The sequence below is a fragment of the Lycium barbarum genome, chromosome 4, assembly GCF_019175385.1.
Source record: "Lycium barbarum isolate Lr01 chromosome 4, ASM1917538v2, whole genome shotgun sequence".
Taxonomy (NCBI): Eukaryota; Viridiplantae; Streptophyta; class Magnoliopsida; order Solanales; family Solanaceae; genus Lycium; species Lycium barbarum.
This window is the reverse complement of record NC_083340.1, coordinates 129,024,115-129,046,189: the sequence shown is the minus strand read 5'-3', so window position 1 is coordinate 129,046,189 and position 22,075 is coordinate 129,024,115. Positions and strand designations below refer to the sequence as shown.

The window sequence follows — 22,075 nt, the reverse complement described above, 5'->3', positions numbered from 1 at the left end:
GTTATTTCTAACTAAAGTCCTGAGGAGAATGGGGTTCGGTGAATTTACTATTGATCTGGTGTTTAGAGTTATCTCAAATAATTGGTATTCCATTCTGATTAATGGGCAACCTCATGGATTCTTCAAATCATCTAGAGGAGTAAAGCAAGGAGATCCATTGTCCCCTACTTTATTCATTTTGGCTGCAGAATGTTTGTCTAGGGCTCTCAATACACTGCATACTGAGGATGAGTACAAGGAATATGGGATGCCAAAATGGAGTCCATATGTCAATCATTTGGCATATGCAGATGATACTATCATTTTCACCTCTGCTAATGAACAGTCTATGAGATTAGTGATGAAGACTTTGAGTAATTATGAGAAGGTGAGTGGTCAGAAGATCAACAAGCAGAAAAGTGCTGTTTATATGCATCATTTGACATCTCATAACATTAAGGAGCTGGTATTTTCTGTCACCCAGATTCCTAAAAAGGATTTTCCATTCACATATTTGGGTGTACCAATCTACTATGGGAGAAGAAGGAACATTCACTACAAGGAGATAATAGAAAAGATTCAGAATAGACTGAGCTCATGGACTGGTAAGTTGTTATCTATTGGAGGAAGGACAACACTGATTAAACATGTTTTACAGAGCATGCCTATACACCTACTATCCGCTTGTGACCCTCCTAGTGCTATACTTGCTCAGATTCATAGATTGTTTGCTAAGTTCTTTTGGAGCAACTCTGTGGGAAATTCAAGTAAGCACTGGGCAACTTGGACAACCTTATGTCACCCACAAGAAGAAGGTGGCATGGGGTTTAGAAGCCTACAAGATATATCTAAAGCCCTCTTTGCTAAACTGTGGTGGAACATGAGAACCAAACAATCCTTATGGAGAACTTTCATGAGTAATAAGTACTTAAAGAAGTTTCATGCTGTGATAGCCCCTACCGGATCAGGTACTTATGTGTGGAAGAAGATGATTAAATACCGAGATGAGATGGAACATGAGATATGGTGGAAGCTTCAACAAGGTAATTCTTATTTTTGGTTTGATAATTGGACAGGACTGGGAGCCCTATACCATATTACTCCACCAGATTTTGAGTGTGATCCCACAATCATCCTTGTAAAAGAAACTGCAGAAGTGGGGCAATGGGATGAACAGTTGCTAAGAAGAATCCTTCCTGAGGATCTAGCAGACCATATTGTGCAGCACATTAATCCACCAAATGAAAATGGCCAAGCAGATAAGGCTTTCTGGAAATTAGATTCGAGGGGGAAATTCACAGTTGGGTCTGCATTTCAATTGCTCAGACAAAGAAAAGACCCCAGTAATTTGTATAAGCAGATGTGGATCAAAGGACTACCAATAAAGATATCTTTTTTTATGTGGAGATTTTGGAAGTTCAAGCTACCACTGGATGATAAGTTGAAGAAATGGGGACACCAATTCCCTTCCAGATGCTATTGTTGTCAACATCCAAAAGTGGAAGATACCTCCCATGTCTTTTTACACTCACCAACAGCTCAAGCCATCTGGAAGTATTTTTGTGGACCAGTGGGAATAAATACTGAGAATTTGCAAGTTACCCAAATAATTAACAGATGGTGGGATATGCCTAGTAGACTACATGCCAAATGCATCAACCAAGCTGTCCCTGCTATTATTATTTGGGAACTCTGGAAGAGGAGAAACACTATGAGACATGAAGGGAAGGTGTCAATCACAAAACTCATTTACCAGGTGATGCATACTTTGATTCAATTCATGAAGGTGAGAAGGAGAAATTTTAGGTATGCACCATATAATTGGAGTGTGATTGTTGAGGCATTACAGAGATATTCTCCAAAGATAAGAGTAACACCAGTGACTTGGAGAACTCCAGATATTGGATGGATAAAAGTCAATACTGATGGAGCCTCAAGAGGAAACCCAGGTAGGAGTTCATGGGCCTTTTGTGTAAGGGATGAAAGGGGAGATGTGATACAAGCACAGGCCAGAGAAATAGAGGATCTTCAAAGCACCAACACCGAGGCAGAGGCCCTAGCCATTTTACAGGCTCTCAGGTATTTAAAAGACAGTCAATGGGATCAAATAAGGATAGAGACAGATTCACTTTTGCTGAAGAACTCTATTCAAAGGACATGGGAAATTCCTTGGCAAATCATTACTATGGTGGAAGAAATTTGGAGAATAAGTGAGGAAAAAGTGGTGGTGATAGAGCATATTTATAGGGAAGGAAACAAATTAGCAGATCACTTGGCTAATTTAGCTTTGGACACAGGGGACATACAATTCAATTCCTTTCATGACATGGAGAGCCACTGTAAAAGAATTGTGAACAGTGACAAATTACAGCTGCCCTGTCTAAGAATTAGATCATGTTAAGGAGACTGAATATAGGGGGAAGGTGGGAGAAAATGAGGTCCTCACACTCAAATCCTTTGGGAGGAGAATGTGAAGGATTTGGTTTACACTAACTGTTTGCTAATGGTTGCAGGTACACAAACTAACATAAATGGAGGATTTTAATTCAGCAGGTACCACAGAACAACCACACTGAAGGAATACCAACAAGCAGCGAAACACAGTGTAATCAGGATGTTGAGAAGTTTTACCAGCATAAATTGCAACTGGTTGGAGGCACTTTTGACAAATGACATGAAGTGGAATTACTGCTCCTAATGATTGAGCACATGGAACACAACAGACCTCTTGAGTACACATGGGCATACAGTTTCTATTTAGTGGTTGTTTCTTAGTTGGTGGTATTAGCACCCCGGGATGCTCATCCTACTGAGAACTGGTCATTAGTTAGAAAATGTACTGCCTTGGTGCATATAGAGGGCCAAATATAGAGCATGTGAGATATAGAAACAAAAGTTCTTTATGGAGCAATTATTTCAAATTTCATTCTATTAGTAATTTTTTAACAATTTGTAATATCAAATTAAGACAAGTTATAAGTCTTAATTTGATCATTAGTTTAAATTTTGTATTTTCCTTAGCCTTTTGGCTAGAGTTGTACAAACCTCTGGATTTTTTGATAAAATTTATAAAATTAGCCCTAGGCCAAAAGCCTAGTGGACTTTTATTAAAAAAAAAAAATATTGAGAGCTCCACCTCCCCCCACTGTTTTCGGCCAAGGCAAGAGCAAATCAACCCCCATTTTTAGCTTCTCTAAAATTGATTCCTTGGTGTAGATCAACTATATTGAAGTCCCTAAGTAGCGTGGAAGAGTTGTTTGAGTCATCCAACCACTAGTTGTGCCCAATTTCAAACCCTAACTATTGAAGGAAGTGAATAACAAAGGTAAGATTTCATCTTGTTTATGTACTGTGAATCTTGTATGCCTATAGTAGTAGGTTAAAAAGGATGAATATCATGAAATATAGTGTGTTGGAAGTGAGTTGGGTGTGTGGTGCTTGAGCCGTGTAAATGGGTGTTTGTTGTGTTGTGTTGAAATTATGAATTAATGCCTAGTTAGTTTATTATGATCATTGTAGGGTGAAGAACGATTGAGAATCATCCATATATGTATGTTTGTAGTGTTGGACGAAACGGGTCACATTATATGACAATGGACGAATTAATATCGCTTAATGTTTTAGTCGTCGTCGTTGTGAATTCTATGTTGGAAATAAACGTTTATTAACTCAAATTGATATTGTGATTGTTGCGGACTGATTTGGGTGCTATTGTACATTTAATGTGAATTATTTATTGATGAGAATAGCTTTGTCAGAATGTGAATTTTTGGGTACAACTCATGGTTTGGAAATGAGGAGCATGATATAGGGGTGTCTCGGGTTGGGGGCTGAATTCGGCTGAATTGGAGAAAAAATTTGGGTTGTTGGGAATGTTGTATGAATTGCTTAGAATGTCTTTAAATATTGTTAGTATGTGGGCGTATAAGCGTCGATTTTGGCTTGAAGGTAAGTCGTCGAAACAAATAATTGGAAAGTTGTGGGAAGATGTAAAAGAAAGCTATAAATGTTGTTTTGCCCTTCGAATTGGTTATCGATGTTACTAGGATGGTTATTGTGGTTGTTGTTGTTGATTTTGAGCGAGTTAAATTCTCGGGGTAGCCTATTTACAGGGGAAATGCTGCCCGGATTTCTGTAGAATTAAGGGCGAAATTGGAATTTAATGCCCAAAAAGTCTTTAGCTAATGTTTGGCATTTTATGGCTTGTTTGTAGACCTTGGGCAGCCCGAATCATAGGTTGGGCTTAGCTTGAGTTGGATCATATTGGAGAGCGTTTGAGGTATGTAAAGCAACCTTCCTTCTTTTGGCATGCCTTAGTTTCACATAGGCTAGATTAGAGCTTTAAGGGAATTCCAAATTCGAGATCCGAGCATGTTATGATCCATATATATATTCTTTGGCACTCTTATGTATGTTTTTATGAAATATGAACCATGATGTATTTGAAGTAATCGCTTTCCGAAATTCGCATAGAAAATGTTCACTTTAAGGAATTTTGTAATCTCTGAATGCCATATTTTTCGCATAGAGGCTCGGATCGCTCCAATAATTTTTATAGGAGTTTGCTTGATGTATAATGGGTATGTTTTTCATAGGCGGGCTCAGTTCGGGTCTATACTCGTCCGTGGGTCCCGCGACGCCCTTTTTGTATTTCGTACTGGACCCCTTCTCCGGGGGCTGCGTTTCATGCCCGCAGGTACAGACGCACAGCCTGGTGATCCACCTGTTTAGGACACCCTTTCTGCTATTCGGAGTGCTCCTCTCTTTCCGGAGCTTATACTTTTGGTATATATATTTATTAGTGCATTTGTATATATTCGTTCATGGGTACGGCGGGGCCCTGTCCCGTCATACGATTCTGTCGGTCTGTTTAGAGGTCTGTGGACATGTTTGTGGGTTAGGGTCTTTCTGTATGGATGTATGTACATGTCGTTTGGGCGATCCCATACGCCGAGGCGGCCGGTCCGCATATGTTGTTTGGGCGATCCTATACGCCGAGGCGGCCGGTCCGCATATGTTTATATATTGCTTGGTTAGCCCTGTGTGGCTTTTGTTGGTATTTTCTGCGTGCAGGGTATATTGGATAGTCCGTAAAACAAAAGAAACTCTGCCAAAATTTTCTGGAAATTACCTAAATTTGAAATAAAGTCTTGTCGGCTTCCGCCATATACTAGAATGAGTTGATAGAATTTGAGATAATATTTGATAGATGGGTTCGGGTGCCCAGATCGGGCACTAGTCACGGCCTACGAGGTTGGGTCGTGACATCAACACCAGTAGTTCCCCATAAAAGATGCTTACAAATGCAGACTGAGATTACACTTTGATATACTTAATACATATGCAACTTTCAGAATGAGAATTTATTTACCACGACTCCCAAGTTAGCCATATAAGCAAGAGTATATCCTAGGGGAATACCAAAAATCATAGTAAGATCCCAATTAGATATAAACCACTAAACCTTGCCATCCACCTCCAATAGCAACACCTGCAAAAAAATATTTGCCACAAGCAGATCACAATAAGAACTACAAAACGATGAAGGCACTTTCAACAATAGAAATAGTAAAAATGGAATAAAAGCATTAAGCAGCACCTGATATTATAGGCTGAACACTGTTAAGAAGCATGGTTATTTCGAGAAGCCAAGCAAGGTCAGCAATGGCTCGTTGTAATTCCTTGTTGTTTGTGAAAAGAATGGCCTGATGATTTCTTACTGCCAGTACTAATCGTGCAGAGTATCCCAATGCGGAGCGAGTGAAACACTGTGTAAACCCCAACTATATGTATTTTCCCATCACTAATCAGTCTGCACAGCGTCTCCAAAGCACTCCCCACGGCCAACTACACAAATATTACAACAAATACTTAAATAAGACACTAAAAGTACAGAAACATTGATTAGATCATGACAGTTGACTATTCTTTAAACATGCCTTCAGTCCTATTCTACTATAAGTGAGCTAATGATAACATTTTACACGTCGCTGGTCTTATTTTGCTAAAGAGTTTGTAGGATACCTCAAATATAGCAATCTTTAAATCATTTGCCAAATTTCTGATCATTTTTGTTGCACCCCGATCCCACGTCATCAAAGAAATTTATTAAACTTTATACATTACCAAACCAAGCATTTCAACTTCAATATATTATGGAACAGAACCAACAGAATTAGCAGTATCCTAAATAAGTCATCTTAGTTGTACGGCTAAATTAAGTAATGCACATTTCGTAACATATGTAGATACTTACATGTCCATTGAGTGAGAAAACTAATTTCAAGAGTCCTCTCATTGTTCGGTTTTAAGCTCAGTCTGCCCACTAATAAATTAACCATTCAAAATTGAAAGAGAAACTTCTTTAAGTTTTTCTGTAGATCCCTGCTTTTAGTATGTTTCATAATTCCCAGGGAAATCATATTATCTTGAAGTGCAACATTAACAATTTAAACTGAAAGTTGCTCGATTCACTGTGTATTCTACATTGCTCTACTACCGAGGAGGGAAATCATGAGAGGCTATGAATAGAGTAACCACAAGAATCAAAGAATCTATCACATAATTAACATTGTTACTTACCACTATTGCATTCTTTGCACTTCTCTTCCTCTTTGTTTTCTGATTCAAACACGCCTTTCACCATCTCTTTGGAGTTCTTCAAAACTGGTTCTCTGCACCTTCAACAATTCAAGAAAAATTGGTTATTGTTAATCTTTAAAGACACTTTCAACTCTAGATGCTAGTAGACTGACTCCAAATATTATTTTGAATTTGAAGGAGTTGAAGGGAATTGAAAGCTTTGATAACATAATTGTAGTTAAAGACTGCACACATTGTGTAAGGCACAGTGACTATGGAATCAGTACACACTGAATGCTATTATAGATTGCAGGAAAAGGGGAAAAGAGGAAAAAAACGAAACTGTTATTTTGAGCGAATACAATACAACTGAAACGTGTATAGAAAGCCTAATCATAGTCATGACTCTATAGTGAATATCCCTATATAAAAGTTAGTGCAGGAAGAAAGAATTCATTTGTAGGAAAATAGAAGATTCAACTTTATCTGTTAGGCGACTAACTCTTTTTCTTATCTTGAATATAATACTACTGAGCTTCTCTCATGTCCTGCCACCTTTACAGGGAGGACTTCTAAAATTTATCTAATGCATTTTTTTCTCAATCCATGTTCCATTGACCTTATTGTTATGTATCTTTAGGAAAGGACTCATGCATTTGTAAGATGAGAATGATATAATCTGTCCTGGCAAAATAAAATAGCTTCAGTTTTGCTAGTGTAACATTATGTAGCATCATCCTTCATCCAATTTGTTATTTTAGATTAGATTCCAAATTATTCTTTTATTCAGTGAGAAATTCACTTCACATCTGATTGTTTTCAACTGATAGGCGGTACTTGGTTCTTTTGGACAGAACTGGTTTTGCATTTCCTTAGTGGTCTGCTAATTCATCTTTGTTTTAACCATTGTAGCAGTATTTTATCCTGCCTGGAGCTGTCAAATATGGGCAGTTAGAGGAGAATCAATTACTCTACCATAACGTTTTAATTCCACATCCATCCACATATATAAGTAAACATGTATCATCTTAAAGGTCAAAAAGTTAGCAATATCTAGTTGGTATAATAAAACAATGCTCTATATTGTCTTTTCATAACTTGTGGTAGCCAAAATTACCGTCTTGTTAAACCATAAATGTTTGTTGCGGAACTTCAGTAGTAGGTAAAGCAGGTGTAGTCGAGTCAGTATACAGTTCCCAATATACAAAACGAATCAGATAATATGCAGACCAGATCTCTTGCGGAACATTACTTTGAATTAAGATTTACCAAAAGGGGCAAGAGATCCTTTCAGTGCTCCACCAATTGTTGTGCTAGAAGAAGAGAAAAAAGATTCTTATGTGGATCAAAAGAGAACTTCTCAAGCTTTTCAGGTATAACATCAAGGACTGCTCCAGGTCCTGTCCATTCACCTTGCATGATCGAAAAAGCCAAGTGGAAGCTTATATACACAATACAACAGATAAAAAAAAAAAACTTACCCAGAGGGACTCATTACATCTAAACCTTCAGAATGGACGACTAACGCTCTCATCATGCCATAACTTCTTCAATAGAAGTCTTCGGTCTACTAAAACATGGAACAAAACAAAGATCATTTCCATGACTTCTCACCCCTTTCGAAGAAATATATAAAACTGTAATAGTGGTAGTTTTGGATATAATCATTTAAGAAAAGTAAATATCAAAACTTGCATCAGAAATAAAAATAAGAAATCCCAAAAACGAAATCAAAGAAACTCACACAAAACTTCTCAACGACAATAGATGTCCCTCTTTGATTTTCTTCGGCCTCGGTGCCACTGAGAAATTTCATAACATTCAATTAGGGATTAGTGCAAATTTGTTTGTGCGTTCATAGTGAGTGAGGAAATAGAGAGCATAGAATTAATATATAAGCAAAAAACTGAAAGAAATTGCACTTGACACTGTTGACAGAACCCAAAGAAGGAATTAACAATCAAAAAAGAAGAAACATAATGTACCGTGAACTCTCATATATGTACCGTGAACTCTCATCAAGCCGGCGATTTCAAATTGAAGTGCATAAACGGTTCTTGTCAGTTCTGATTCTCGAGCAGCAACCGTGCTTTAAATTTATGTACACTTCACTATTTGCAAAACTTGGAAATGTATATATAAGGTTTTGCTAACCTATAACATGAAGGTTGTATTCCTACAATGTACCCATTTATTTACTGAAATACCCAAGAAGCAAAGATAAAGGATGATGCAGCTATGGTATATATCTACAAGATACTAATGAACTCTCTCTACGGTCGATTTGGTATAAACCCAGAAGTTATTAAAACCGACTACCACCTCATTAAAATATAAAATTTTCAGAGACTTTTTGCTATTTTTACCTCATCCAATTTTCCCTCCTCCACATTAATAAAAGTTGGCTTTAACCTGGAGTAAACAACGCCTCCTCTCCTTGGTTTTACTTTCTCTGGAGGCATTCCAATTTCTGCCCTCATATGACTTTGATGGTCTTCTTTCAGTTCCAGAAAACATCATTCTCTTCTTTTTCTAGCATGACCAAACATAGACTTTGGTTGTGCTTCTATTTTTCAAGAACAAAGAGAAGACCTTTTACTGCTTTCCCTTTACGTGCAAAAGAAGCAACATCATCACATGTTCCAATTAATCACAAGATCTTGTGTTTTTCTCTTGCAGAGAAGTTAATATTTCGTGGTTTGTTCGACTCAGCTCAGAAAGTTATTCGTAGAATCATCATGCAATCCTCATCACTCTCTGAAGCTATAACAACTCTTGAATTTTCCATTTCTCTTGGCGTTGAACCCATGGTTCATTTGTTAAAAACATTGGCTCTTTCGTTATGTAAGAAGGGTAGAGTTGAGGAAGCGCAACAGTTGTGCATGGTTATGGAGTCTTATGGTTTTGTTCTGGATAAAGTCATGTACACAGCTCTCATCAACGGGCATTCCAAGAACCGGGATATGAAAATGGCTATGATGGTATTTCTTAGAATGCTCAAGTTGGGCTGTGAACCGGATAAGTATACTTACAACACGCTTATAAATGGATTTATAAACTTGGGCATGTTCGACAAGGTTCGGGTGCTGCATCAGCAGATGGTTGAATTTGGATTAGAACCTGATGGGGTAAGTTACCAAATCTTGATTTGCAAGTATTGCAAGGACCATAAAGTTGATCGTGTGTTGGTGCTAGCAGAAGTAGATAAGATGATGGACAATGGATTAGTTCCTGACCATGTTATGTTTTTTACATTGATCAACAATAATCCAAGAGTATTAGGGATTAGTCTAGCATACAAGTTTTTGCGGGCAATTGCCAAGAACGGTTGCGGTATTGACCTCTCTTCCATCTCTAGCCTTACCAGTGGTAAAGTTACTACAGATATCGTGCTTGATATGTTAGGATTTAAATCCCAAATCCGACCTTTGTAAGCAGGTTCCCAGGAAAGATTGGAGGGTCACAGCTGGACCACTTAAATACCAACCTCCTTAGACAGAACCTACTTAAGCCGTGATGTAAGCGAAGAATAAATAGCACACACAGATTTATAGTGGTTCACCCTCAATGTGAGAGCTACGTCCACGTTGCTGCTGCAGATCTTATTAAAGAAGAAATATTACAAGTGTTTACTGTTGACACCCAATTTTGTCCCGCCTCTCCTCCGAAATACCTATTTGTGCTTCTAATATTTTTGAGAAAAATAAAATAAATATATATTATGTTACTATAATTATTAGCCTCTTATTAATACCGCCATTGCATTATTCTATCAATTATTATTATTACTATTACCGCATTTATTATAATTCACAATTTTATCATTTCGGCATTTTATCAGCTTACGCACACGCATCGCATTTACCTTTGCATAATTAAATAATAGTATTTATTTCACTGTAGATTTTCAAAAAATATTGTTGTACTGCTATTATAACACCATATGACTTTATTACCCGAGTCCTAATAATCACACATTTTGTATTAAACAATATTTTGTCACCCTCGGTATATCATTAATTAAAATGGGTCTTTTATTCAAATTTAAAGCCAAACTATTTGTCACGACCCAACCCCGTGGGCCGCGACTGGTACCCTAACTGGGTACCCATACGTACCTACCCGACCGAATTTCGAATCATACGGATTTTTTTTTTTTTTTTTTTTTTTTAAAAACAGAAATTACAAAAGTAGGCCGATACAATTACGGCACGCGCGTAACTTACATATATATATACATATACCTGAACATACAGACATTTACAGATAAGCCGATAAGGCTAACATACAGACGAAACCCGTAACCCACATATCCATCTACAGGCCTCTACAGACATACACGGGACAGGGCCCCGCCGTACCCAGAATATACATACATACGGAGTACACAGAAGACAGAAAATATATACCAAAAGATATGCTCCGAGTCAATGGAGCTCTTCGAATGGCAGAGTCAGAACCTACGCTGGCGGCGTGTCACCTGGCGCGTCTGTACCTGCGGGCATGTAGCGCAGCCCCCGAAGAACGGGGGTCAGTACGAAAAATGTACCGAGTATGTAAAGCAGAAACATAACAGATATAAACATAGTCCGAACCGGAGTCACAGAAATATAACGGACAGAACCATAAATCAGACTGACGGACAGAGTTATGATCCAGACAGACATACAGAATCGTGTTCCATACAAATAAACAGAATTATAGTTCGGACAGACAGACGGAATCATAATACGGACGGACGGGCAGAATCAGAACCCATACGGACATACAGAGTCAGAATCCATACGGACATACAGAAATAGTCGAAGCACAGACGGACAGACAGTAGTATGTCAGACAGAATTATGCATGCAGAGTAGCACAGAGTCATACAAAATCATACAGAGGCGTGTGCTTTATAAGTACAGATAGCACACGCATATATTCATACAGATCCCGGCCCTGTCTGGGGGCGCGGTAACAGAACCCGGCCCTCTTAGTACGGGACGCGGTGGACAGACAGAATCAAATCAGATCATATGCCATCCTGGCCGCCATCCCCATACACAGATCATACAGACATACAGATCCCGGCCCGTACGCCGAGGGACGCGGTGAACAATGCAGAGAAATGTGCACGATAACAGAACCTGGCCCGGGTCGCAGTGAAAGAATGCATTGAGACAGACACGAATCGATAAATGAGAAACCACCTACCTACATACTCAACATACAGACTCAATCAAACTGAAGGGTGCCAAACGGCGAGCCAAAATCAGAATGTCCAGATAGTATGCATAGTACGCGCCTATAACCTAGTTGGGAAGGCACGACAGATTATCAGAATGGGATGCTCAGATGTTCAGAAAGCATGTTATATAGATTACACAAAAATAACCATAACATACACAAAATAATAATTCAGAAGTTTTTAGAGAAAATCGGACCCGAAACAGAAGTATTTAAAATCGTACCGGAAGTATCGGGCCTTATGGGCCCACCTCGGACCAACCCGAGGCTATATACGTAAATTATTGCTAATTGACCTTATGAGGTAACCCATACTCATTCGGAAGTGTTCCGACTCCGTTTGGGGAAGTTTTGTACAAAATCTCACTTTAAGGGCAATTTGTAAGAAAATAGGTTCAATTGAATTGAAGGAATTGGAGCGGTTTTCCGTCTCGAATTCCGGGGAACGGAGTCGGACCTAAGGCTCGCGGCCGAGCCTACCACATCCAGAACATGCCTAGGAACGTAGAGAAGCGCTTCACATACCTCGATGGCGCCTTATGCTCTCTTGGCGTCAATCCAAATTTCGCCCAAAATCTGGAAATGGTCAAGTTTACCATTTGGTTAGTTCCATTCTTTCAATATTCTAACTTTACACATAATTGCCTACCGAAATTTCGGCAGCATTTCCTCTGTATATACGACATCCCCGAGACTTAGCTCGGCTCAATTTAGCAACACAACAACCCAGAGGAGACATCCAAACAACAACAAACATCAATAAACACTAAATCATACCCTATGGCATTATTAGCCACCTTTCGACACGACGAATTATCTTTCGTTTCAAACTTACATTTCCAACCAAAACTTATTATTTTCATAGCCATTATCCATCAAAATCATTACGACATACATCGGAGGCATCCATAACATGTTCACATAATATTCACAAGATATTCATAAAATTCACAAACATTCAACTTTCCATCAAGTCACTACTTTTCCAATCCCTTCCTAACTTTCAACATGCAAACTCATCAACACATTTTTATATTCCAAGTTCATTGTCATAAGCATAATTTGCCTCTTAACACTTTCATTTTCACTTATACACAAGTCATAACAAAGTTCAATAATTTCCTTCAACAACTTAATAACCAATCTTCCATAACAACATAATTAATATGCTAACAAGATTCAATTCACCTTCCAACACCAACACACACCACACGGCCACATGCTATATTTTCCAAATTTCACTAGTTCATTCCACTTTCATTTCTAATACAATTTCCACCACATTACAACTAACTTACACAAGAATTCAAACCATTAAAATCATGCAACAACCCTATATGCATTCGGCCACACATCCAAAAATTCCAACACACCAAATTTCCATATTTTTCATTCATTCACACACACTACAACATACATACATCATTTTTAACACAACAAAATCATGAAATCCTTACCTTTCTTCAAGTTCTTCACTTGGGGTTGAAGTTGTTTCCTTGTCAAGATGCTTACATCAACTTGTAGAGAATCTTGTGCTTAGCAATAATCTCTCAAGAGTTGAACTCTTTCGACCAAAGGATTGGCTCCAAATTTTTTTTTCTTTATTTTCTTTCTTTCTTTCTCCAAAACCCGAAATGGCTTCTTTCCCCTTTTTTTTGCTTCTCTTTGATTTCTTTCTTGAATATTCTTAAGGATAGGGATGCTATATATTAGCACATGGGAATTAATTAATTCCATGGGCTTTGGATCAATGTACATGGCCGGTTGGGCCTTCCCACTTGGGCCTAATTTTCTCCCTTTTTTTTTTTTGAGCCCACTTGGCTAATTTTGTAATTTTATGGGACAAGTTTCCAAAATTCCAATTTTTGCCCTTGGCCACCTTTTGTAATTCCACACCATTGCATTCATAACCTACACATTCATACCAAGTAAGGTCCAATTGTGGCCTTATCCATCACAAGTCATTTTATCTTGAATTTTTCGAATGAACAAAAATGTCGGATGTAACATCCTCCCCCCCTTTAGAACATTCGTCCTCGAATGTTAAATTGACCTTATGGGGCGCCATACTACTCCGGGAGGGTTCTCTTTGTAGTCGTCCTTTGCTAACCTTCCGACATGGCTTCTTTACCAACATTATGGGGTAATTTTTCACATCACTGATTCAGATGCCTTCATAATATATCTTCTCGTACCCCACGCAATCGTCGAACCATAAGCTATATTCTTGTAACTGACGAACACTTTCCAGACGTCATAGTCCGTATCATTTATTGTTACACTCCGGAGATTTCTACCACGTTATCGTAATCCTTCTTCATACCAGACACTTCATACCAACAAATTCAGCACTAGAACCGGACGCGTAGAAGTATATCGGACGGATTCGTAATCGGAAGCAGACATGCTAAACTATGGCGGATGGATTCATAATCAAAAGAAGAGATACGGAAGTATGTCAGACAGATCTGAGATCAGAGTCAGATGTACAGAAAGGTATCGGGCGGATTTCGAAGTCGGAATCAGGCTTACAGAAATGTATCATACAGAGTCACACTTAGAATCAGACATGCGGAGATGTATCAGACAGATGCGTGATCAAAATTAGACGTACAGAGGCACACCAGACGGATTTATATCCAGAGTCATACATACAGAGGTGTGTCAGACAGATTCGTAATCGGAGTTAATCGTACAGAGATATGTCAGACAGAAACGTATTCGGAGTCAATCATACAAATCGCATTGGGTGTCGCTTATCGACTTTTTCAAAGATTCTGCTTACTCGCTCTACTTATCTCTCTCCTTCCCTACTATCCATACTCTTTTTCCTTTTACAACTATCGTCATACCATACTAACTTACGATGTAATTGGGCGTTTTCTATCCCCTGACAACATTCGGGTCGTCGCTGACTGTTATCCAGATTCGCTAAATTTTCCGAGTGGTATCGCACCCTTGGCTTTTTGCCCATGTACCGCATCGGACTGTGTGGTGTTTGTAAAGGCACTAATTACTCCATACATTCTCTTTTCCTTTAGATTACCCCAAACTTTCATTTATATCAGTCATACCTACACTTGTGCAAAACTTTGCATTACTTCCCAGGGGGTCACCCATCCCAGAATTGCTCTGGCCTGAGCACGCTTAACTCCGAAACTTTCATGCATTTCGACGCGTTAGGGAAGATATAATTTCGTCGATCGCCCCGCACGACCTTTGTCACGAAATTTTAGAGCAAATCGGGTTCTTCGCAAATTTTCGGAAAATTTTTGTAGCGGGTCCCACCCCCAGCTAAGTCGTACCACTACCATGTCGCCTTTCTGAATCTTAAACATTCACTTTCATACACATATACATATGATGACAGATAACCCACGGATTTAAGTCTTCGTCACACGAATTCCGCCTCCAAATAATCGTTGGAATCTGATAAAATGTCACCGCAAGGTGTTCTTCGGCCACCGACAGAAGGAACTAAAGTCTGACAAGTATCGCGGGACCTTTTTGTACTTAATCTACATGTTAACCTCCATATTCCTGGAAAAATTTGGGCAGAGTTTCCTCTGCATTTCTTACTATCCAAAACCTGTACACCAGAAATACCAATCATGCCTCACAGGGCCAACTCATATACACATACATACATATCATATCATGTCGTATCGCAGCCACACGGGGCTGATAACTTCAAATGAGAATTATAATGTCGTCGACACTTACCACACGTGCCCAACTCAAACAGCATCGGAGGCACCTTCCTGTTTACTTTCATCCAGGATTTCTAGACTCACACTGACGGTGGGGACATCTCCGTCGCCCTTGCCTTGGGTCACTAGGTCTCTAATTCCTTTAAATTTCCGTCGTCTTCATAGAACAACGTCTTACAAATATCATACACACATAGGAAGTTCTAAAAACTCATACACTTATAAATAATCAATATCGAGTCTGACCTGGGGAGCTGCCGTGAGAGGTATGCCCACTATCATCCACGCCTGTCTGCTCCCTACCTACCCGGTTTCCATTACCACCCGCATCTGAATCGGAGGGGTATGGACGATCAAACAAATCCTGGCCCACTGGTGACCCAGGCCAAGAACAGGAGAAATCCATAGCACTCTCCGAGGTGGCCGGGCTATCAAGGTTCTCCCTAATAATAAGAGCTGGTGCATACTTGAAAATCTCCTCCTGCGTCATCCCAGAAGAATGCTCCGTCGGGCCTGCCTCATGACTATCCTCCTCCTCAGAGGTAAGAAGCTCCGGAGGGGTCATCGCCAAATCCTCCGAAATATCTGTATCGTAGCCATCCTCCACGGGATCCTCTGCTCCAGGGTTCGGGGACTCTGGAGGAGTCGTAGATGGGTCCTCCGACGGATCCGTATCGTAGCTATCCTCCGGGGAATCCTCCGAAGGATCCGTCTCGATCGAGTAACTGGGGCCCTGCCTACTCGGCCCCGGTGACAACCTGGGGGCCTTCTTGGCACCCCCATCCTCATCGTCGGAAGCCGTCCTCTTCATTCGTCACCAACCTACAACTACCTGCAAGGAGAGGGTCAGAAACATTTTCCCGAATACCGACACTTCTGCTCCTTTGGAGCCCCGCTGTAGATACAGCAATTCGTAAGGGAGAATCATCCTAACCATACAGCTTTAACGCACGATCTAAGAATTCAAAGAAGGGTAACATCCTAAATGCCCTGTAGCTTCCTGTTTATAGATGTGGTGCACAACACATCGATAACCAAGACTCTACTAGACACGGCCTGTAGACATACCGAGGACTAACCGCTCTGATACCACTTTTGTCACGACCCAACCCCGTGGGCCGCGACTGGTACCCTAACTGGGTACCCATACGTACCTACCCGACCGAATTTCGAATCATACGGATTTTTTTTTTTTTTTTTTTTTTAAAAACAGAAATTACAAAAGTAGGCCGATACAATTACGGCACGCGCGTAACTTACATATATATATACATATACCTGAACATACAGACATTTACAGATAAGCCGATAAGGCTAACATACAGACGAAACCCGTAACCCACATATCCATCTACAGGCCTCTACAGACATACAGAATCATATGACGGGACAGGGCCCCGCCGTACCCAGAATATACATACATACGGAGTACACAGAAGACAGAAAATATATACCAAAAGATATGCTCCGAGTCAATGGAGCTCTTCGAATGGCAGAGTCAGAACCTACGCTGGCGGCGTGTCACCTGGCGCGTCTGTACCTGCGGGCATGTAGCGCAGCCCCCGAAGAACGGGGGTCAGTACGAAAAATGTACCGAGTATGTAAAGCAGAAACATAACAGATATAAACATAGTCCGAACCGGAGTCACAGAAATATAACGGACAGAACCATAAATCAGACTGACGGACAGAGTTATGATCCAGACAGACATACAGAATCGTGTTCCATACAAATAAACAGAATTATAGTTCGGACAGACAGACGGAATCATAATACGGACGGACGGGCAGAATCAGAACCCATACGGACATACAGAGTCAGAATCCATACGGACATACAGAAATAGTCGAAGCACAGACGGACAGACAGTAGTATGTCAGACAGAATTATGCATGCAGAGTAGCACAGAGTCATACAAAATCATACAGAGGCGTGTGCTTTATAAGTACAGATAGCACACGCATATATTCATACAGATCCCGGCCCTGTCTGGGGGCGCGGTAACAGAACCCGGCCCTCTTAGTACGGGACGCGGTGGACAGACAGAATCAAATCAGATCATATGCCATCCTGGCCGCCATCCCCATACACAGATCATACAGACATACAGATCCCGGCCCGTACGCCGAGGGACGCGGTGAACAATGCAGAGAAATGTGCACGATAACAGAACCTGGCCCGGGTCGCAGTGAAAGAATGCATTGAGACAGACACGAATCGATAAATGAGAAACCACCTACCTACAGACTCAACATACAGACTCAATCAAACTGAAGGGTGCCAAACGGCGAGCCAAAATCAGAATGTCCAGATAGTATGCATAGTACGCGCCTATAACCTAGTTGGGAAGGCACGACAGATTATCAGAATGGGATGCTCAGATGTTCAGAAAGCATGTTATATAGATTACACAAAAATAACCATAACATACACAAAATAATAATTCAGAAGTTTTTAGAGAAAATCGGACCCGAAACAGAAGTATTTAAAATCGTACCGGAAGTATCGGGCCTTATGGGCCCACCTCGGACCAACCCGAGGCTATATACGTAAATTATTGCTAATTGACCTTATGAGGTAACCCATACTCATTCGGAAGTGTTCCGACTCCGTTTGGGGAAGTTTTGTACAAAATCTCACTTTAAGGGCAATTTGTAAGAAAATAGGTTCAATTGAATTGAAGGAATTGGAGCGGTTTTCCGTCTCGAATTCCGGGGAACGGATTCGGACCTAAGGCTCGCGGCCGAGCCTACCACATCCAGAACATGCCTAGGAACGTAGAGAAGCGCTTCACATACCTCGATGGCGCCTTATGCTCTCTTGGCGTCAATCCAAATTTCGCCCAAAATCTGGAAATGGTCAAGTTTACCATTTGGTTAGTTCCATTCTTTCAATATTCTAACTTTACACATAATTGCCTACCGAAATTTCGGCAGCATTTCCTCTGTATATACGACATCCCCGAGACTTAGCTCGGCTCAATTTAGCAACACAACAACCCAGAGGAGACATCCAAACAACAACAAACATCAATAAACACTAAATCATACCCTATGGCATTATTAGCCACCTTTCGACACGACGAATTATCTTTCGTTTCAAACTTACATTTCCAACCAAAACTTATTATTTTCATAGCCATTATCCATCAAAATCATTACGACATACATCGGAGGCATCCATAACATGTTCACATAATATTCACAAGATATTCATAAAATTCACAAACATTCAACTTTCCATCAAGTCACTACTTTTCCAATCCCTTCCTAACTTTCAACATGCAAACTCATCAACACATTTTTATATTCCAAGTTCATTGTCATAAGCATAATTTGCCTCTTAACACTTTCATTTTCACTTATACACAAGTCATAACAAAGTTCAATAATTTCCTTCAACAACTTAATAACCAATCTTCCATAACAACATAATTAATATGCTAACAAGATTCAATTCACCTTCCAACACCAACACACACCACACGGCCACATGCTATATTTTCCAAATTTCACTAGTTCATTCCACTTTCATTTCTAATACAATTTCCACCACATTACAACTAACTTACACAAGAATTCAAACCATTAAAATCATGCAACAACCCTATATGCATTCGGCCACACATCCAAAAATTCCAACACACCAAATTTCCATATTTTTCATTCATTCACACACACTACAACATACATACATCATTTTTAACACAACAAAATCATGAAATCCTTACCTTTCTTCAAGTTCTTCACTTGGGGTTGAAGTTGTTTCCTTGTCAAGATGCTTACATCAACTTGTAGAGAATCTTGTGCTTAGCAATAATCTCTCAAGAGTTGAACTCTTTAGACCAAAGGATTGGCTCCAAATTTTTTTTTCTTTATTTTCTTTCTTTCTTTCTCCAAAACCCGAAATGGCTTCTTTCCCCTTTTTTTTGCTTCTCTTTGATTTCTTTCTTGAATATTCTTAAGGATAGGGATGCTATATATTAGCACATGGGAATTAATTAATTCCATGGGCTTTGGATCAATGTACATGGCCGGTTGGGCCTTCCCACTTGGGCCTAATTTTCTCCCTTTTTTTTTTTTTGAGCCCACTTGGCTAATTTTGTAATTTTATGGGACAAGTTTCCAAAATTCCAATTTTTGCCCTTGGCCACCTTTTGTAATTCCACACCATTGCATTCATAACCTACACATTCATACCAAGTAAGGTCCAATTGTGGCCTTATCCATCACAAGTCATTTTATCTTGAATTTTTCGAATGAACAAAAATGTCGGATGTAACACTATTTCTTGCACTCGGTCCGCATTTTGACTTACCGGACTCCAAATTAAAGCCCGATTGACTCTTGGTAATTTTAGGACTAGTCCGTATCCCTTGTCTCAATTTTTTAGAATAATCCATGTTTAATTTACTAGTCCGTTCTTTTAATACCCAGTCTAAAATTTGACCCGGTCCACAAATGGACCGGGTCCAATTCATTTTTCAGCTGAATAAGGAAACCCTTTTAGGGTTTCCCCATCACTTTCCTCCATACCACCGCCGCAACTCCCTCGTCTCCCTCCCCATTTTCATCGTCATCTCCACCATCGCACCTCCCTCCGCCTCCCATCTCCGCCGTCTCCATCTATCTCTCCGTCGCCACCCACCTCGTCATCACCCACCTCCATCGCCATCGCCCTAACTCCACCCACCTTCCACCATCTCCACCGCACCTGTACCCCCCACGTGATTTCCACTTCCTCTGACTTCGCCCATACCTCTGCCATCCATCTGTTCCACTCAACTTCATCACTGACACCATCACGCCCCCCATACCCCCACGCTCCTATGCCACTCCACTCCTTCTTGTCCCCGCTCCTCTCAAATTCAAACAAAAATTAGTCTATAAATATTGGTTTCATCATCCATGTTAAGGAGGATTTTTTTGAATTCGGGAAAACCCCCACCCTTTTCCCTTCAACATACGATATTTTGGAACCCAGGAGACCCCCTGAAAAGAAAGATTTTCGGATTCAGGAAATTCCCCAAGAAACAAAGTCCTCAAATCATCAAAATTTCCCTTAAAAATACGAGTCTTTGATTGTTCCAGTTCTTCTTTTAAAACATCGATTTTTAATTTTCTCGATATCGGCACAAGAATATCAAATCTGGTTCTGTTCTTGCTTCGAGTGTTCGTTCAAACTTGAGCACCCACGATTTCGAATTTCGAAGTGTTTCGAGGTATATCGGAAGCTCGAGTCCCATTTCGCTGCACCCGAAGGAGGTAATGCTCCATTTCTTTTTTTTCCATCTCTGTTGCATTTTTCTTTGCTCTGTGTATTTTAGTTATTGTTCCATGATTCAAGTATGTCAGTTTGAGTTATTCTAGTTTGATATATAAGTCGCTTTGCATGTTCTTCTTTGTTAACCTGTTATACGTTTAAGTGTGCTTATATATGATAATTTGGTTTAGTTTGCTTGAGTATGAAAACCACTTTTCTTTAGTCAATAATTCCAGTCGGGTAGCTAAGTAGGTGTTTCATGTATCCATTATTGATTGTTATTTCAGTGGCTTATTTTCAGCATTAGCTTGGCTTGGCAGCATTATACATATTCCTGTTTTAGTTAGTCTGGTTTCGTTTTAAGTAGTTAAATTGTTTAGATACTCATGTTTAATGTTGGTTTAGTTTCTAGACTGGCAGTTGATTTGTTGGTATCATTTGTTGTTCAGCAGACTTAGGATACGTTAACAAGGATGATAAACATCTTAGATTCCGTTTTCAGTATCTTCAGATGTATGTTGGATCTCTGCTAAATTCCGAAAGTACATTTGAGTTTCCTTATGGATAAAACATGCTAATTGTGTGCTATGTGATCATTCCCTGTGGAGTTGAATCTGTCTAAATTTGCTTCGGAGCATTGTTGAATCATATGAGTATACATCCTTAGGGATGTTCATTTAAACTTGTATGAATGTTGATATCGCTGCATCTAGCTAACATGTTGAATGGAATGCCAAATGCTTGTTTGTTGGATTACCTATTTGAAACATATTAAGACATCTGGGTATCCTCTCTGTTCCAGTTAGCTGTTGCTCGCATGCTTCTAAGAATCGTAGTAAATAATTCTAAATCTCTTTAAGTTTCAGTCTAAATTGTCGCGGCTTTGGTAGGTTCACCACTACGGCTTTGTTGTTTAGTCTGCTGAACCTTAAAAGAAAGAGTAGTTTTTAACAGAAATGGATTTGAATATCAAAATCATTAAAAGGAATCATCTGGTTACATGGACTACTTAAGGCCTGTCTTTCAAAATGTAATTGATTGCCTGTCCTTTGCTCTTTCCTTTGATTTACAGCAAGTGTAAGTCTTGAATTTACCTGCGCACCTCCAATATCATTTTGAATCTATCTAGAACTTGATGTTGGTCCTATTATCATGCCAGAATAATTGAACATGTCTGCCTCTGACCAGTCTTGAGATGTTGAAAATTAGCTATCATCCTGTTGTACTCATTTGACCTCTGTTGATTCGTTTGGGTCTGTGACCGTAGCTGATGATTTTTGCCTGTGTTTATCTTCAGAAACTGCGCACCTCT

At 39.7% G+C, this 22,075-nt stretch overlaps 1 protein-coding gene and 2 long non-coding RNA genes across 3 annotated transcripts; 2 read left to right on the top strand and 1 right to left on the bottom strand.

Annotated features, from left to right (window-relative positions):
- The first annotated feature begins 3,103 nt into the window (after positions 1 to 3,103).
- On the top strand, positions 3,104 to 4,920 carry LOC132638586 (uncharacterized). Its single transcript, XR_009581812.1, has 3 exons — positions 3,104 to 3,304; positions 4,193 to 4,258; positions 4,676 to 4,920. It is a non-coding gene; the product is annotated as an uncharacterized LOC132638586 (long non-coding RNA).
- Positions 4,921 to 5,252: 332 nt separating this feature from the next.
- LOC132636437 (uncharacterized) lies at positions 5,253 to 8,347 on the bottom strand. Its single transcript, XR_009581265.1, has 5 exons — positions 8,306 to 8,347; positions 8,060 to 8,131; positions 6,562 to 7,961; positions 5,579 to 5,826; positions 5,253 to 5,470 (listed from the first exon to the last, which is right to left on the bottom strand). It is a non-coding gene; the product is annotated as an uncharacterized LOC132636437 (long non-coding RNA).
- A 751-nt stretch (positions 8,348 to 9,098) lies between these two features.
- On the top strand, positions 9,099 to 21,331 carry LOC132637776 (pentatricopeptide repeat-containing protein At5g62370-like). The gene is made up of 2 exons (XM_060354814.1): positions 9,099 to 9,894; positions 21,213 to 21,331. The coding sequence occupies exons 1-2, from the start codon at positions 9,099 to 9,101 to the stop codon at positions 21,329 to 21,331; spliced, it is 915 nt and encodes a 304-aa protein (XP_060210797.1).
- The last annotated feature ends 744 nt before the right edge of the window (positions 21,332 to 22,075 follow it).

Excerpts from the sequence above, each read along its gene's own strand:
- LOC132637776 (XM_060354814.1), top strand. The coding sequence starts at position 9,099 with ATGACCAAACATAGACTTTGGTTGTGCTTCTATTTTTCAAGAACAAAG. Across the intron at positions 9,895-21,212 it reads AATTGCCAAGAACGGTTGCG|CAGACTTAGGATACGTTAAC; the intron begins GTATTGACCTCT and ends TTTGTTGTTCAG.